General features: G+C 42.7%; 1 protein-coding gene across 1 annotated transcript; it reads left to right on the top strand.

The window, feature by feature from the left end:
• The first annotated feature begins 9,827 nt into the window (after positions 1-9,827).
• LOC311317190 (uncharacterized protein) lies at positions 9,828-15,826 on the top strand. Its single transcript, XM_084448229.1, has 9 exons — positions 9,828-9,972; positions 10,469-10,671; positions 10,880-10,972; positions 11,083-11,178; positions 11,298-11,408; positions 11,543-11,660; positions 11,795-12,788; positions 13,781-13,842; positions 13,997-15,826. Exons 1-9 carry the CDS (start codon positions 9,939-9,941, stop codon positions 15,553-15,555), a joined length of 3,270 nt encoding a protein of 1,089 aa, XP_084304355.1. The 5' UTR covers positions 9,828-9,938; the 3' UTR covers positions 15,556-15,826.
• The last annotated feature ends 2,691 nt before the right edge of the window (positions 15,827-18,517 follow it).

Genomic DNA, 18,517 nt, shown 5'->3' with positions numbered 1-18,517 from the left:
CCTACCTCCAGGCCATGGTCAAACACTACACCCCCCTCCCGACCGCTACGCTCTGCTACCTCGGGGCGACTGGTTGCCCTGTCATTCCGAGGCCCCTGCGGTCGATCGACACGGTCACGGCTCTTCTCTGTCCACTGATGTCAGGACAGCAGAGTCGCTGCCCATCTTTCGTGGCAGGCTCAAAACTCATCTGTTCAAGAAGTGCTACAACAATCCTCCCTCCTAAGCACTTATTGTATTGTATTGTATTGTATTGTGCTGTATTTTAGATTGCTATTCTTGTATTTTGCCTTCAGCACTAGATTATGCTCTTAGTCACTTGTTTTAGAAAGAAGATGCACTTGTGAGTTCTGGCAAGTAGTAGTACATTGGCTTTTCCTACATAAAATGCAATAATTGTTAGTCGCTTTGGATAAAAGCGTCTGCTAAATGACTGTAATGTAATGTTTTTTTAGTAGAACTTGGCTCTCCTTTATAATGAGGACACAATTCAGCTTTAGATAGATATTAACTTTATTTATTTGCTGTTTTTGCAAACAATATTTTCTTATCTTTCTATACATGTAAAACAAAATAATATCTGACTCATGACAAACAAATCAGATAGACACTGACTGATAGGAAAAAATTATATTCTCTTAGCCTAGATCATGTGGTATTACATATAAATCTTAGCAAGCAAGTCAAGTCTGCTGAACAGATGTGTTTCCACTAGGGAGGCACCTAGACGTCATTATTAGGGGCCGGGCAGCCTCAGCTGCCAGAACGCTCTTATATTTGCCAATATTCTACTTCTTCTTCTTCTTTAGAGGCCTGGCCTCTTGTTTTTGCCAATATTCTGAATCTGAATCTCCTTCTTCCTAGGAAGTCTGACTTCCCATGCATGAAAAATCAACAAACTTTGCACATAGGTCCAGTCCTATGCCAGAAGTCCTCAGCTGGCATAGGGGGGCAATAGTCCTGATGGTGGCGCTACAGCAACAGTCTAAAGTTTAAAACTAAAGAAAAAATCATAACAAATCAGCCATACGTGCTATCACTTTGCAAAAACCACCAACATGTAGGCCAAAGTACTGTTAGCAGAAACTTCTATATGCTTTGAGCTGGCAGGAATTATCAAGCCCATCACTCAGGTTTTACAGTTTTTGCGAAAAACAATCAAAACCTACTCCTCACACATTTTTGGTAAATTGACACCTCAATTGCTATACTTCATCTTCAGACTGTCCTCCACAAACAATCGTCACAGATTATTTCACAAAATTAGCAAGAATTCACAGAATTTGAGCCCACAGCACATCAAAATGGTTTACTGTTAACAGTACTGTATGCAGCTACTGCAAATACTCACTCAATAAATCTCCAATGTTCATGAAAAAAAGTATGACTTTTAAATGACATCATAGATGTAGTGTGAAATTTTTCAGAATTATATCTCAAAAACTGTATTTTTGACAATATTTTGAAGTCTGTCCCCTCAAAGTATTGCTGTTCATACAGGAAAAAATACACTACCGACAATCCTATAGTGCAACAGCAATGTTTCCACCAAACAGAGATGTTGCTGTTGACAACTCTGCCCCAATAGTGGACCCTAGGACTACAACTGGCTAAATTGACTGATTTAGAGGACACCTGTGCCACTGATTGTTTGGTTGGTTTCCAAACATCTTGTTATTCTGTGCATATATAGCCTACATAGCAGCAGCTATTATCTGTATCTGTTCAATCAACATAATGATCTGTATTCATATTTGTATTCGGATAGTACCCGGAAGTGGGCGTGGTATGTACCGGCAGTTGTGTTAAATCGTATTTTCTAATTGCCAATGCAATTTTTGAGCATTCAAAGCATCAAATTGATTTAATATTGGCATACACATATATCTGGGTTGCTTTTTTTCTTATGGACTAATTGAGTTGCAGTTGTTTGTCTCCGGTGAACTTGCTACCCTGGTTGACTACCTGAGTCAGCTTGTTCCTGTGTCTAACTGAGAGGTTCTCACACCAGGAGACGATGTTGAAGGTGAGAACACGTGTGACCTGTAGACCATGGTCAAGGTGTGTTCGCTGGCGTTGAAGCTCCTCAGTTTCCTGAGAGAGAGACGCTACCTTGCCTTTTTATAGATAGGCCTATGTAGTCTGCGTTGGTCTGAGTTTATTGTCAATGATTGTTCCCACGTATTTAAAGTGAGAGGCCTGTTCCACTTTGTGTCCCTCCATGATAGCAGGATTGAAGGCAGGTCCTATGCTGCCTGCTCCCATCCTACCTCCCAGACATAGCTCCTTGGTACTACTGAAGATGGCCAGTCTAGCCAAGTTATAGCTTGTATGTAAATATTACGGGTATGAACATTGATGAAATATAAGTACCACTGGGATTTAAATATGGTTTAAACATTGATGAAATAGACGTGTAGGAATGTAAATATGTGTATATGAACATAGATTTCAGTATGAAACAAGAATTTCTGAGTTCTGTGAGAATTAAATTCAGTGAAAAAATTTAAAATCTTGTGTCCAGCTTTACCTTTTGTAAACCTGTGTGGATGTAGCTGTATCAGTCTATATTAGATGAGTAACTTAGATAGGATTTGCGTATATTTAATTGTACATTTTTATGAAGATAAAATAAAAAAAGAGTGAGATTGTAATAGTGGCAATTCCTGATGATTTATTATTTAGTAAACGCAAGTGTCAACACGAAAAAGTGAGTGCATGACACTGATAACTAACAGTGCAGCAAAGGTTGTGCAATCAACTTGACAGTCCAAAATGGCGGGGCTTGGGAAAATGTAGTCCCAGACACGACTATCTTGTTTCTATACAGGTGTATTTATTCGTCTGATTGCATAGGATTCTATGCAGTAGAGCCAATCAGACAAATAGATACACCTGTGTAGAAACAAGATGGTCGTGTCTGGGACTACATTTTCCCAAGCCCTTGTTTTGGCATTCCATCATCCATGCATTCCATACTCTTTGCCCAAACTTTTATTTTGAAGGCAAATATGAACCGGAAAAACAGCAACACTATTAGAGTACTTCCTGTTATACTAAACATTTTCAAATACATTGTTGCTAGACACGAATGGTTCAAGAATCATAATCGCATGGTTAAACACTTAGACTATATTGTGTCCATGCCTTCAGCAGCGTGCAGTATAGGCCTACTTACTAGAGCAAAGTATGGACATCCATCCCAATTTGGGGACTACGGGTGAGTTCAACTTTTCGCCGACAGCTTACTAGCTAGGTTATATTTAGAGTGGCACACTAATAGCAAAATAATAACTAACGTGAACTAGCTAGAGATACGTACTTTTGGCTTATGCTGTTGGCGTAAAAGCATTTCTTATATGTGATAAATGCATGCACATGTGTGCTGTGGTGTGGTAAATGTGTGCGGTATTCCATGTACATTTCAGGCTCGTCTCTTCCTCTTCCTATCCTGCGACTCTTGGTTCCACCGCTGCAGCTCTTGTCAGCAGCTATGTGGCAAGTGGCAGAGAAGGGGAACGTTAAAGATTATGGGACATTGGAGGAAATAGTAACGTCGGTGACCGAGATAGTTCCAGAGCTGCTCAATATCAGGCAGAAAACCCAACTTATTTTAGGTTTGAGAGCAAAGGTAAGAGGTGACCATGATGATGCATTTCTGTGAGAGTGGTTTGTAAACATGACTATAACTGAACAGCAGGGCTATTAAATAAGAACAGTTTAAGGGATACACACATCACTTATCAGGGTGCTGGCACAAAGGAAAGAATAGACCCACACACAATATACTCCAATGTTGAATTTAATTTTACTTGACGTGTTGAGCCTCATCAAAAATGACCTGACAAAGAGCAGAGGCTTTAAGTAAAATTCAACATTGGCGTATATGAGTGTGTGGGTGCTATTCTTTTCACTATTAAATAAGGACTCCATACTCTGATGTTCATTTTTTCAGATTGTTTTGGAGTTGTGTCGTACTGAGGATACAGCGGAGCTGCACATCATTCAGCCCCACCTGGACAGGATCAGAGCTGCAACACTACCCCTTGAAGGACTGGATGTGAGTTTCATTACAGAGGATGAATCTGATTTTAGAATATGAACAGTTCTCTGAAGAATGAATTAGACATGATGTTACCTATGAATTTACACAGTGTCTGAAATTTAGCCTGCATCCTCCTCTTGTCACTATTTACATGAGTTGCAATGTTTTGTTTTCAGTGTTGTGCTGCAGAGGCAGAAGTGTCTGAATACAATTTCCATGCCCTGGTCCACAACTTGCTTAGAGATCCAGCAGAGAGGGATCATTTCTTTCAGGTCATAAGAGCTTGCAGTTATGTCTTAGTCAAAGCATTTTAATTTTTCAAATGAGTTATTTACACCTATTTCTTGGACATCTTTTGCTTTAGAAGGTCTTTCCTGTGGAGTATGGTACTAAGTATGACTCTGCTCTGCGGGGACTGATATGGGAGTTTCTCTCAAGACTGGAGCAGCTCCTGCCAGTACCAGACCTCAAACAGGTACTCACAGAGAACTTCACATTGCTCCTTTTTGGCATATTGTGATTGAACAGTTGACTGAATCAATCATGAATTTGGAGATATCACCATATTTATATATGTAATTTTACTCTTGCAGACAGCATCTTGGCTGAGCGCTGCCCCCTCTATCTTGGATGAGTGTGTGGAGTCTGTTTGTCACTCCCGGCACCTAAAGGCCCTCCTGCAAATTCATAGAAACCAAGGACATTTGAACCCTAATGGTAAGCAAATTAATTAGTGAATACAATACCGTATATCTTTCCATAAAATGTCAGTCCATATTACTTGACTCAAAACATATTACTGAAAAAGGAGCTTTTTCTTTATTAGGACCTCCGTCCTCTTCCACTGGCAACTGCATCTTCTCCTCTTTGTCCCTCTCACCCTTGGTGTGCACGGCCACAAGGCCGATAGATACAGAGATCCAATCAGAGTTCCTTAATGATCCAGTCATCATGTATGAGGAGGACATGGGCACCGAATCTGTAGTGGTGACAGAGTATGCAGAGGTGGAGTTGGGAACCAGTTCTTGCACCGGTGAGGGAAGAAAGTTGGGAATGGACAACAGGCCAGCGCCACAGAAGCAAATGCATAACGAATCTGAGGTGGATCCCAAAGGAATTCAGGTTGAACATCTAGAAGGAGAATTGGAGCTCATGTGTGAAGAAGCGGAGCAGATAAATGGAGATGGAGCTAAGCTCATTTCAGAGGAAAGCAGCCCAATTAACAATGAATTGGTGGAAGTTGTGTGTGAAGAGATGGGGGCTGCGCCTGCTTGTGAGGAGCTGGAGTCGATGGATGGAGAAGTCGAAATAGTTTATGAGGAGATGGAGCTCATGGATGATGTGAAAAATGAATGTGAGAAGTCAGTAATATGTGTGGACAACACAAATGACTCACAGGCCAGCTTTGAAGAGGGCATACTTAAGGAGAGGGAGGTCAAAGAAGAAGGGTTGGAAAGAGATGAAGCTCTTCATACTCCTCATACGGACATAGACAAGGGCAATGCAAGTGACTCCATTTCCTGTCAACTTAGTTTGCCTAGGATACTGGTCCACAGACATGACATCAGTGGCTTGCCATACCCAATGTCCTCATCCTCTCAATCTTTGACACGGAATAAGATGTTGCTGAGGAGTAAAGGGAGATCACAAAAATCCATTGAAGGACAAGTTATGGTGCTGCAGAATGAGGCGAATGTGACCTGGGTCGTCCCTTTGAATCGGCTTCCAGAGGCTTCAGAAAAAGGGTATGTGTATGGTGGTAAGTGAAGGCTGTAGTTTTAACCCATTCATTGACATTGACTCCAGTGACATGATGCTTGGCCTTACTCCTCCCTAGGGAAGATGCTGAATGCTGCACTGCTGCTCCTGTCAACTCTGCTGTCAACTTTACCAAAGGTATGCCATATGGATATGATCAACTAAACTTGTCTTTTTGACACTACATTTAGGCTATATATGTGTGTATATATCATATATAGTGTGTGCGTGTATGTATGTGTGTATATATATATATATACACTGTATATACTAAATATAAATCTTATATATTTTATAAATACATTGTATATAGATATGTATATATGAAACATATAAGATTTATTAATAAACATCACATTGAAATACAACGGGATAAAATGTAATTTTATACTGCGGCGATTATTGCTGCCTGGTAAAAACGTTAGTTCCATTGCGTAAAAGTCTGTTGGTTACATTACGGTTTCTCGTCAAGAAAAATGGAAACATTCAATGTCAATTTTGAGTTGTTCTGTCCGTCCTGTAGCCTACCACTCTGGTTTAAAGTCACTACTATTGCAACTCGCAATTGCACAGCAAAGATAGGCTACACTTCGTTCATGGCTAGCTAGGTTGGTCAGGAGTATTAGTTTTGGTTGCTAGGGCTCATTGTATGTTGCTTTGAAACTCCATAGCAACGAGATAGTTTTAGGAACTACCTTTCTTGGCGGAGTTCACTAAAATCGATTTTAACACACAATACAATAGTCAGTATTTATGCCATAAATGTTTCCCGATGATGTAACCGTATAAAAGCAATAACTCAAGGGTTGTAGTATACAGTATGGCCAACTCGGCTGCGCCTCGTGCCTTTGACCGCAGCACAACCTGTGGTATATTGGCCATATACCACATCCTCTCATGAGCTATTGCTACAATATTATATTGGCTGTTACATAATAGATCATGAAGATGATTTAAAATGTTTTGAACCATAATGTCAAGAAAATGTTTGACCAGAATTCCATTGATAATTCTCTTCCTAAAGGTAAGGCTAATAAATACATTTGGAAGAGCCATTCATCCATGTGTTTGTTTTTGTGTTTATTGTTGGTGTAATACACTTTTGGTACAGCAGGTGGCAGTTACCTGTAATGGAATTGCATTTAAGGGTAATTCAGCCAGAGGTGCATGCCGAGTGAGGCATACAGCTTTTGACTGTGGTCATGGCATCTGCAGATAGTGTAACAATAGCTAGGTTTGGTTGGGCTACCTAACTGTGATCAATATGTTTACCTGGATAATGCAAACACTGTAAATATTGTGGAGCAATAAATGGACTAGCAAATGCAAAGATAAATGTCTGGACAGTTTTAATTGGTTTGTGTGTTACACAGCCGATGCCCATGGCAGACATTTAATTTCGCTGACATGCAGCAATTATAGTGTCTTATTGGAAAGCCACTATTATATTATTAATATAAAGATAATATTCTCTTCTCCCCTCCAGATGAGATGTTGAAAGCTTCTCCTCTGGTCTTTGGCTGCAGTCAGTGCTCTTCCTACCACACAGATGAAATGGACCTCCAGCAACACATCCAAAACCTTCACCCTGCCGAGGACCGCAAATATCAGGACTCTGGAGATAATGGATCGGAACCAGCACCACCAGAGCCCTCCAGCAGCCAATCTCAGAACCAGTCTCCCACAAAAATCCCCCACACACTGAGAAAGTACAGCAAACAAACACCATGCTCCAAAACCTGCCCAGTGTGTGGCAAAACCTTCACTAGAGCCACAGACATGAGAAGGCACCAGAGGTCCCACACCGGGGAACGACCATACAAATGTACCCAGTGTGGGAAGTCTTTCCTGTACTCCTTTGACTTGAAAAGACACCAGCGGAAGGGCACAGAGTCGAGCCCGTTCCAGTGCTGTGTGTGTGGGGAGGGCTTCGATCAGGAGGAAGGTCTGAAGGCGCACCACGGGATCACTCATCCTGCAAACGTGACCACGACATCTGACGATAGTGGCAGTAGGTTGATCCTGACAGCAGATGTCAAGATAGGCAAGGAGAGCAGTGACAAAAAGGGTCAACAACACAAATGTCTCCAGTGTGACTTGATGTTCAGTCAGACGTCTCGGATGAAGCGGCATCAGCAAATTCACTCGGAGGACAACCCACTCCTTTGCAGCCAGTGTTGGAAGAAATGCCCCAATTCTGATGCCCTAACTAGACACATGCAGATTCATAATGTAGGGCAGCAGTTCCAGTGCACTGCTTGCAAGGTTAACTTCTCTCAGTTTATTTGTCTGAGGCAGCACTACCTGATGAAACACAAAGAGGAGGGTTCATTTCTGTGCTCCCACTGTCCAAAGGGTTTCTCAAGGCTATCCAATCTGATCAAACACCAGAGGACACATACAGGGGAACGCCCCTACCAGTGCTCTCACTGTCCAAAAAGATTCACGCAGTTGCAGATCTTAACAAGACATGAGAGGATTCACACGGGGGAGACGCCATTTTTGTGCTCTGACTGTGGGAAAAGCTTCTTATCCTCTGGGGAATTGTCCAAACACTTCCAGAGTCACTCAGATGAGAGACCCTTTCCATGCCCCCAGTGTGATAAGACCTTTAAGGCAAACCGTTTTTTGAAGAAACATCTGCAGACTCACACTGGAGAGCGTCCCTTCCCGTGCTCCTACTGTGGCAAGAGATTTGCTAAGTCGACAGACCTAACCAGGCACAATCGCATGCACACAGGGGAGAGACCACATACTTGCTCACAGTGTGGGAAGAGTTTCTTGACTTATGCCGAGGTGGTGAAACACCAGCGATATCACACTGGAGAACGGCCTTTCAAATGTGCACAGTGTGGGAAAACTTTCACCCAGTCATGTTATCTTACAGTACATATGCGGATCCACACAGGAGAGCGCCCCTACCATTGCACAGAGTGTGGACGAAGCTTCAACAGTACAACTCCACTGAGGAGGCACATGCTCACCCACACTGGAGAGAAGCCATTCAAGTGCTCAGACTGTGGGAAGGCCTACAACAGGTTGCATCTCCTGCGCTCTCATGAGAAAATTCATGCAGTTAATTAATGAGGCTTGTGTGTCATTATACATCAGATTTATTATTCATATTTCACAGATAAATTACTATTGGTTGTTTTTGTTTGTGGAGTCTCAAGCTTGACAGTAAGATTCCAAAATGCAAGATTGACTTTTGAAACATTTGTAAACAACAACAATAATTATTATTATAATAAACATTTGAAACGTGTGTCCTATTTTGCTAAATATTTTGTTTAATAAAGAATTTTTGATTAGTTAACCCTTTTTGACATTTGGAAGTAATACATTTTCCCTTCATCAAATGTCTGTGTGTAGGTTTTTGTTTCACTTGCCCTTTAATTATAAATGTGAATCTCCTGAATTGGATGTTATTTCTGTAAGGGGATTTTAATCCCATAATACTGGGGCTCACAACCTGATGTGCATGGCACAGAATCCTGTAGAGGTGATTGTATGACCTAAACGGTGGTAGAGCAATTACCAACGTTCTCAAAAGTGCAAGTTTTGTCAACTTTTTGATCTGAACCATTGTATATGATCATAAGTAACCTTAAAACAGGGCTAAACATGATTTTTCCCTGTACTACTCCTTTAACCTGGCAGTGCAAAATGGCGGCAGCCCGGCTCAGCAGGTGCTTTTTTTTTACCAACAAACTTCTGCCATAACCACGCCCCCGCGAGTTTTCATTGGACAACCCTAACCCTAATCCTAACCCTAACCCTAACCCTATCCCTAACCCTAAACCTAACCCTAAGCCAATGAAAACTCGCGGGGGCGTGGTTATGGCAGAAATTGGTTGGTAAAAAAAATCACGCGGCAGCTGAGGTGAATAAGGCGAATTGGATCCATAGCAGAATCAATGGAGTGGCCCCTCTTGGCATTCCATACTCTGGCATGGATGAAAGAGCTTCATCGCACGAGAAGTTAGACTCTTATTTTGAAAAGAACCATGCGGAACACAACCCTAGAGAACAGAAGAAGTTTGCGTTGCAAACGCGCATGCAATACATCTAGCTGAGAAGAACAACAAATGTATTGTATTTTAAATTATTTTCCACCATTGGTTGATCTACAGTCATGAATACTCGTGGATCATTTGAGAATATAAGTGGTATGTATAGTTTAGGTTTTGCAATTTTCAGTACAGTAGCCTAATGCACACGATTAGCGAACCCGACTATTACCTGGAAGTCTGGTACACGGTCTACGACAATGCGTTCCATGCCTTGTCGTCATAAATCTATGCCTTGTAAAGTATTTAGGTGTGACTTCAATTGATTTTCATATTACCTGCTTAAATTAGAAATCGGAAGTAACGGTAATGTTAAAGTTAGTCATTATGAATGCCGTTTCCGGAACCTAATAATGCAGGCTAGTCTCCTTGTTATACACCGCTCCAAACTGTTGTATTCCACACAACTTAAGTGACTAGCCCATCTTTTTTGCTTGAGGTGTTTGTGCATAAACAACTTCTGATCCACTCCAGATGCTCCACTCGGGGCACAACGCCAATGTTGATAGCTAACTATTCAAGTGAAAGAGCATTTGAAAAGACGTAACTGGGTGCCATTTCAATGTTTGTCCATGTCCTACCTGGGCCTTTTCAGATCCAGTCCTCCCCCTTTCCTCTCTGCGCCTGCTGGTGCCACCACTGCGTCTGCTGTCTGCTGCTATGTGGCAAGTGGTGAAACAGAAAGATGTTCTGCAGTATGAGAAGCTGCAGGAGTTTGTGGGGCTGGTGACTGAGGCAGTCCCAGGGCTGATGGGCTGCAGACAGAGAGCCCAGCTGATCCTGGGCCTGAGAGCACGGGTGAGAGGCCATGCAGACCTGTCATGGTCATAAAAGCCATAGATCAAACTTAAACAAAATATCAGAATGTGTTTTATACAGACCTGCAGTGCTTTTATGTAGTCCTCTGAATTGTACATCAACACATGTTGAAACCCCTAGATAATTGAAATTGATGATGATGATGGTGGTGGGAAAGGTTTCCAGGTATTGATTGGTTTCTTTACAGCTGGTTTTAGAGTTATGCCGAGATCCTGTTGACCCTCGAATTATACAACCCCACTTGGAAAGACTGCCCACCATCTCCCCAGGAAGCACAGGAGTGAGTTAATGGCTCTGCATGAACATCATAGCTACCCACTCTCTTCTAGAGGTTCTATCTGATTTAATTCATGTGTTGTGATGGTTACTCCTTTGTTTGCTACTTTGCAGTACCGGGATGCGGAAGTGGAATCAGCTGAATCTACTTTTGTGGCGCTTGTCCAGAGCCTTCTGAAAGACCCTTCTGAGAGAGCATACTTCTTCCAGGTCAGATCTGTGCTTGGAGCAAGTCACTGTTTAAATATCAATCAATCAATTGAGATGAGATCATAGGACAGTACATTTGTAAATTAGTAAATTCTTTACAACTTGGTGCCTTTTAACAGGAAGTGTTCCCGGTGGAATATGGCAGTAAATATGACTCAGCGCTGCAAACACTATTGTGGGAGTTCCTCTCCAAATTGGAAAGGCTGTTCCCAATACCAGATATCAAACAGGTACGGGGCTGTATGGTACGGTTGTCTTACATGTCATGTTGCATTAATATTGCAGATGTTTTTTACAATATAGATTTATATTCTCTAAAAAAATAATAAAAAGACTGAGGTGCGCTCTTCTTTTCCCCTTTCAGACTGCTGCATGGCTCAGGTCTGCCCCCTCAGTCCTGGAAGAATGTTGGCAGTCCACGTCTGAGGAACTGAACCTCATCCATCAACATCTTAAGAGTTCAGGAATTGTGAAAATACCTTGTAAGTCTCCTATAATGCATACAGTATGATTACCACCCGCAGCAGGATCAATTAGCAACTTTACCAAAACATATCTTTTTTTTTTGCTTGTGTTTTTTGTGTTCCAACTCCAACTTGCTTGTGTCTACTATCAGGTGGCCCTTCCACCTCGGTTGGAAACGGCATCCTCTCTGCTCTATCCATCCCTCCCTCTCAACGAGTTGTGATCACCTCTCAGCAGACAGCCTTTGCTATTGGGCCAGAGTCAATGCATAACTACGCTAACATTCTGAACCCCATCTCTTACGTTGGAGTGGACTCCAATGGAGTAGTAACTGTTTACACTGAGGTCGAGGTTGGAGCAACAGAGTTGGGTGAAGAGGTAGTTGAGTCAACACATGAAGTACAATCAAATAGCTCTCAACTGGAGATGGAGACTCTGAATGTAGGTGAAGATGGTGGTGTTGAGGAAATTAGTGCAAAGGCAGAAGAGATGGAAGAGATAACTCAGGAGGAACAAGTAGAAGATGCAGTAAGCATAGATGAAGCACTTGAGACCTTGACAAAGACTTTTGCATTGAAAAAGGACGTTGGACATGAAGACGGGCAGCCAATTGAGATCAGAGAGTCAGAGACCATTTCCTTGTCTCAGCACATGACAGCAGAAATTGTGGAAAGCATAACAGATGAAGGAAATGCAAGTGAGCAAATTGAGACTGCTATTGAAGAGGGACCCATGGGGCAGAAACAACAAACTCTGACAAAGACTTGTTACACAATGGAGGAGGATGCCATTGTCGATAGTGTACCAGATGTAGTGTATGAACAAGTAAGTGGGCAAAATGATAGTGCATTTAAAAAAGGATCCATGGGGCAGAAGAACAATGACACTGTACCTGTGAAGACTGAGGACATTGAACTCAGTGGCAGCTCAAAGTCTTACACACAGATGAAGGATAATGAAGAGCCTGTCTCTGAGGACCAAGAGAAAGACACCTCAGATGTGGCTGCTTCCTCCAAAACCCAACAGACCACGTTGTGCAGTGTAAGACGTTCCACACGCCTTCAGATAAGGACAAGAGATGGGCGGCAGAAACGGCAGAACAAGACCTCGGAGAAGAAGAAAGTGAATGATAAAGAGCAGAAAGTGTAAGATTGACAAGACTATATCTTTGGTACTTGATGCATTATATTATATACAGTAGGACTCCACTTATCCGAACCCAACGGGACTGAAGGTCGTTCGTATCTCTGAAATGTCCGGATGACTGAAACGTATGTTAAAATGCACCAAATTCAATATACTTGTTCCATATAGACTCATAATAGACCGATAAATAACCTTAATTACTTGTGAAAATGCATCAAAATTGCAATCAAATAGCCAACTAAACTCATATAGCCTAGCCTATAATAAAATAACCGAATTTCCATTTGAGTGCGTGCTTTGATCAAATACAGTACTTTATTCTCAAATGAGGCGTACGCTGCATCGATAGGCTACTGTTTTCGTAGAACAAAATGGTATAGCCTAAAAACAACCCAACATTAGAACAATTAGAGCAAATTATAATCAATAAATAAATAAATGAAATGACAGACAAGTTGTCGTGTCTTAGGCTATTGTAGCCTAAAGGAAAGTCTCTAAAACAACCGATGTAGGCTAACGTGGCCTAGGCTGTAGGCTATTATTTAACAAATACAGTAGGTTTAGTAGGCTAATCTACATGCTCACAACACGTCTGTGTTCCTGAAGTCCATTAACTGGGAACGAAAAATGACTCGATGCTGCTTCAGGTTGCTGACGCGCTTTCTGGCTACCAAGGAATGCAGCTCTCTCGCAGCAGACTCGTTTGCGTTTTGCGCTCGACATTAGAACAAAGAAATGAAACGTGACAGTAGGCTACAGCCTACAGGCAACATGTAGGTCTATTATAGTTCTGTTTTTATTCACAGTAGGATACAGTACTGTAATGAAAATCCCACCAGTAACCAGATAGCAGGCTAAAAAAAGTTAAGCCTGTCCGGTAGACCGGGAGGTTCGGATCTCTGAAGTTCGGATGAGTGGGGTCCTACTGTAATTCTGGATTGAATTTGTAATGTGTTTAAGAATTTATGTATCTTGTGTTTCTTTTGAACAGGAACAATGCTGATGTTTCAGTTGCACCGTCTGTGATAGGGGTAATCAGGGGAAACAAAACCGGTAAGAATGAAACTTAAGTGGTTGACTTTGTTCAGTGAAGTTTACTTTTTAAAGCAGAGTTCACTCTTTCACCACATTTCTTAAAACATGCATTGCCATCCCAATACCCAAATCCCCCCCACCCCCCCCTCTCTTTCTCTCTCTCTCTCTCTAGACAATTCTGAAGAAGTGACTTCTATCATCTTCAGCTGCCCTCAGTGTCCCTTCCATAAAACAGAAGAAAAAAGCCCCCCACACATCCACATTCAAAATGTTATCACAGAAGAATACAAAAAGAACATGTCAGATAGTTCAAATGGAGCGACTTTTACACCGTCTCCCAGTAGCTCTGACCAGATATTCACATCAATCAAACTTTTCCCTTCAGCCAGCTCTATTAAAATGGAACAACCTTGTGTTCCCTCCAATGCAGAAAGTGCTGTTACTCTCCCATCTACAAAAGGCAAGCAGAAATCCCTCACATGCGAAACATGCAGTAAGACGTTCACCCGCACATCAGATGTACGAAGACACCAGCTCACCCACACAGGGGAAAGACCCTTCCGCTGTTCACGCTGCGACCGCACCTTCCAGCACTCTTGGGACCTGGCCAAGCATGAGAGCAAACACCACGGGACGCCCGCCTCCTTCCCTTGCCAGCAGTGTGCGACCACCTTCCCCAACCTCCGCTCTCTTACCGTCCACCACAGGAAGTCCCACCGAGGGGAGAGCGAGCTCCCCCAGATCTGTTCCATTTGTGGCGAGAGCTTCCCCACGTCGCACGAGCTCCAGGTTCACAAGAAGACCCACGGAGCCAGCTTGCGCTACATCTGCCAGCAGTGCGGCGAGGGCTTCGACTCCCTGCTGGCGCGATCCCAGCATCGGCAGATACACCTGTCCAAACGGCAGTTTAAGTGCTCGCTCTGTGACAAGACCTACACGCGCAGGGCCGACGTGAAGAGGCACCTGGCCAGCCACACCGGTGAGCGGCCCTACCAGTGTGGCCAGTGTGGAAAACGGTTTTCCCTTCGTTTCATGCTCAAGAAACACCTCAAAGTCCACACAGGCGAGCGGCCTTACGAGTGCTCCCACTGTTCCAAGAGGTTCACCTTGATATCAATCCTGACCAGACATGAGAGAATGCACACAGGAGAGAGGCCGTTCCTTTGCTCTCAGTGTGGGAAGGGCTTCCTCTCCCAAGGTGAACTTTCCAAGCACCATAGGTCTCATGTGGATGACAGGCCTTACCCGTGCAATCTGTGTGAGAAGAGCTTCAAGAGCAAAAGAGCTCAGCAGGAACATATCCTTTCCCATACCGGCGCTCGCCCATACCCTTGTAACTTCTGTGGGAAGGGCTTCTCAAAACCGTACGCTCTGACCAGACACCATCTCATACACACAGGAGAGAGACCGTTTCATTGTTCACATTGCGAGAAAACATTTCTCACTCTTGGAGAGGCACAGCTACATGAACGAATTCATACAGGCGAGCGACCCTACCCCTGCTCTGTGTGTGAAATGAAATTCAAGAGTTCGTCAGAGCTGGCGAGACACAAGCGTTGTCATGCAGGGGTGCGGCCTGCCAAGCCAAACTGCCACCTGTGTTCAAAAAAATTTACCTCCAACGCTAAACTGAGGAAACACATGGAGGTTCACAGGACAGAGGCTGAGGCCGAAGCCCAGTCCTCGAACATTGAAAGTGTTGAACAAACTAAAATAGATACGGCAGAATGAATGTCACTTGCAATAGTATTGGTACTGTACCCACAGCGAAAGCAGGCATATTCTGTTTATGTACCTTCTTACAGGTAATTGTTGTTATTTTGACTTGACAGTGGTGAGTCCCAGTGCCATCTGATGTGAGACAATGCTGCCTGACCAATTTATATTAGTTTTATTAATGAAAGGTTTGTTAAAATTAGTTTCTAGTCATTGAAATCAAAGGCAATTTCTCTCCCTTGCAATGTTTGTATTCAGTGTAAATATAAAGAAAAAATGCATTGAGTATGGGCACCACACTGAAGCAATCTTGCACTGTTCAAGAACTGCATTTTGATTGAATAAAAGACTTGTCAGATGTATTTTCAAATCAGGTTGTTGTACAAAGATTGAAAATTCAGAGAATGCAGTGTCAATTTTCTCTACTTGGAGTTTTGCCATATGTATTGGTGTCTCACTGGTATGGTGTGTGTTTGTGTCTCACTGGTATATATACATATATCCGCACTCGTTCATACGTCATTATATACAATATACATTCAAAGTGGTTTTACGTTGTAATTGAATTGGTGAGCATGTTTCCCACACTGCTAATGCTGTACTTGAACGCGCCCCCTCCGAGCACCCGTTGTGACGCGAAGTATTCGCTGAAACAGCTTCCGGACATGCCCAATGTCTTGTTTTCAGGCTACCATTAGCCTTGCTACCTATCTAAGCTTGCTTCGACATATCAATTCTCCGTTTTATGCAAACAGATTACAACGTAGTCATAGCTTGCTACAACCTGTAGTGTTTTGAATGGCGTGACGGTGAACCACGTTCAACTCAAATCTTGCTAACGTTAGCTGATCAACCCGGATCCGCCTTCAACTTCTGCAACACTTTGGCCTACTCGAGAAAATGGATTCGGAATTAATTTCGTCTGCCACTGCAGGTACAACTATTTCATAGTTTAAAAGTGCAGTATACAACAATTTCATAGTTTAAAAGTGCAGTGTATGTCTAGTCCCCTATAGTTTTAATAGTTGGCATACATTTTCTCATTAATGACCAATATTTCTTGGCTTGGGCTATGTTCAGCAGTATGGACGCCATGTTTAGGATATTACTTGCTGTTACAAAATGAAACACTGATTGTGGACCCTGTTCATCGCTGTACAACACACGCTCCTACGCTTTTGCGTTATTGAATATACCCCAGACTTCAGAGTGTGTAGCATTCAAAATATTTTAAAACGTTTGAGTTGTACACTGAGGCGTTGCTTAAAGGGGTAGTTCAAAATGTTGGACATAGAGCCTCATTAACGAAGGATGTAACAGCACTTAACTCACGATTCACGATACCATTTTCCCACGATTTTTATTCAAAATGAGTTTGCAGACAAATTATGAAAAAAATAATCTGGTCTCATCGATCTGGTGGCCAGATGATCGGCCAGAAATCGGAATTGGCAGATGTTCAGTCAAAATATGAGGGCAATGAATTCCGATATATCTTTCTAGTCGCAGATCACGACAACCAATCAATGACGGCCAATTCATTGTCGCATGCGTGTTAACCTAAAATATGTTGGCACTGTGGTGCTACTACAATGTGTGGGAGACAGATGAAACACATGCCATCTGCAATGTATGCTAGGACAAAATAGCCTACCTCTGGGGGGAAGCAAGGTAAAGTTTAAATTCACTTGCAACTAATGTTAAGTTGCAGCACGCTTTGTAGGCCTACCCTACTCGTGTTCAGTATTTGTTTCATGAGGTTTAGTTACACTATGCAGCTGCCAGGTGGCGCTGTAGCTTTTGCGAGAATAGGCAGAAGTTATGTTGCGTTGTGAGACTGTAGATGTTAAAAGCATGTAAAAGCTATGCCTATGGAGTTACGCTGTGCTAAGAAGATTAAAAGTAAATATAGCTGCAAGCAGCAATGTGGGGGCCAAGCAGGATGCGCGACCAGCACATCAAAGACAACAAGCAAAACACGCCATAGCTGCATTCAAATCCGTTCAGAATAAACACACTTCCAACTTTGACAGGTTGGTGGCGCTAGAGAGTTTGAAGTGTCGACATAGACTTGGTGACAGGGGTCACGGGACTGTCCCCGATGAGTGTGCCTAATGTGGTTATGATACATCAAAACGTTACTGAGATGACCACACTTCCTGTATGGCGGCTTGGACTGTAGCGAGCGAACGCCTTCAACAATCGAAAATCCCTGTAATACTTTTGTGGACATTGGTCTAGAGAATGTGTACAGCCAGTTTTATGTAGATTGGTGAAAATCCCTAGGAGAAGATAAATGTAAGTGTTTTACACAAAATACAAAATGGCGGGAAATCCAATTGGTGGAAAATGACATCATAGGGTGCGATGAACTCAGCATGAATGCACTTCCAACTTTGACATGGAGGTGGCGCTAGAGGGTTCGAGCTGTCGCGATGACACTTGCTGACGGGTCATGGGACTGTCCCCGATGAGTGCGCCAAATGTGGCTTTGATACATTAACAATTTGCTGAGATATGACTCCATATCCTGTTTGGCGGCTTAGACGCCAAATTTGATTGGCTGTAGCGGGTGAAAGCTTTCGAGAATCGAAAATCCCTGTACAATTTTTGTGGACATTGGTCTAGAGAATGTGTATACTGAGTTTTGTGCAGATTGGTCAAAATTCCTAGAAGATGTTTTTCACAAAATCCAAAATGGTGGGAAATACAGTATGGCGGAAAATTGTCATGTTGAACTCGGCTTGAGCCAAGGAATCCAACGGTCCCTCATTTTTGAAAATCGGGCTTACCAGTCAAAAGTTGCGTGCACAAATGCACATCCAACTTTGACACGTTGGTGGCACTAGAGGTTTTTGAGGTATGTTTCGGGTCATTGTCCTTCTGGAACACCCATGACCTCTGACGCAGACCCAGCTTTCTGACACTAGGCCCTACATTTCTGCCCAAAATCATTTGATAGTCTCCAGATTTCATG

This window comes from Borostomias antarcticus, assembly GCF_949987555.1.
Source record: "Borostomias antarcticus genome assembly, chromosome: 13".
Lineage (NCBI taxonomy): Eukaryota > Metazoa > Chordata > Actinopteri > Stomiiformes > Stomiidae > Borostomias > Borostomias antarcticus.
This window is presented reverse-complemented; position numbering and strand designations above follow the sequence as displayed.

Coding starts and splice junctions, on each gene's coding strand:
- LOC311317190 (XM_084448229.1), top strand. CDS start 9,939: ATGAATACTCGTGGATCATTTGAGAATATAAGTG. Junction 11,409..11,542: donor CAATACCAGATATCAAACAG/GTACGGGGCTGT, acceptor TTCCCCTTTCAG/ACTGCTGCATGGCTCAGGTC. Junction 11,661..11,794: donor AGGAATTGTGAAAATACCTT/GTAAGTCTCCTA, acceptor GTCTACTATCAG/GTGGCCCTTCCACCTCGGTT.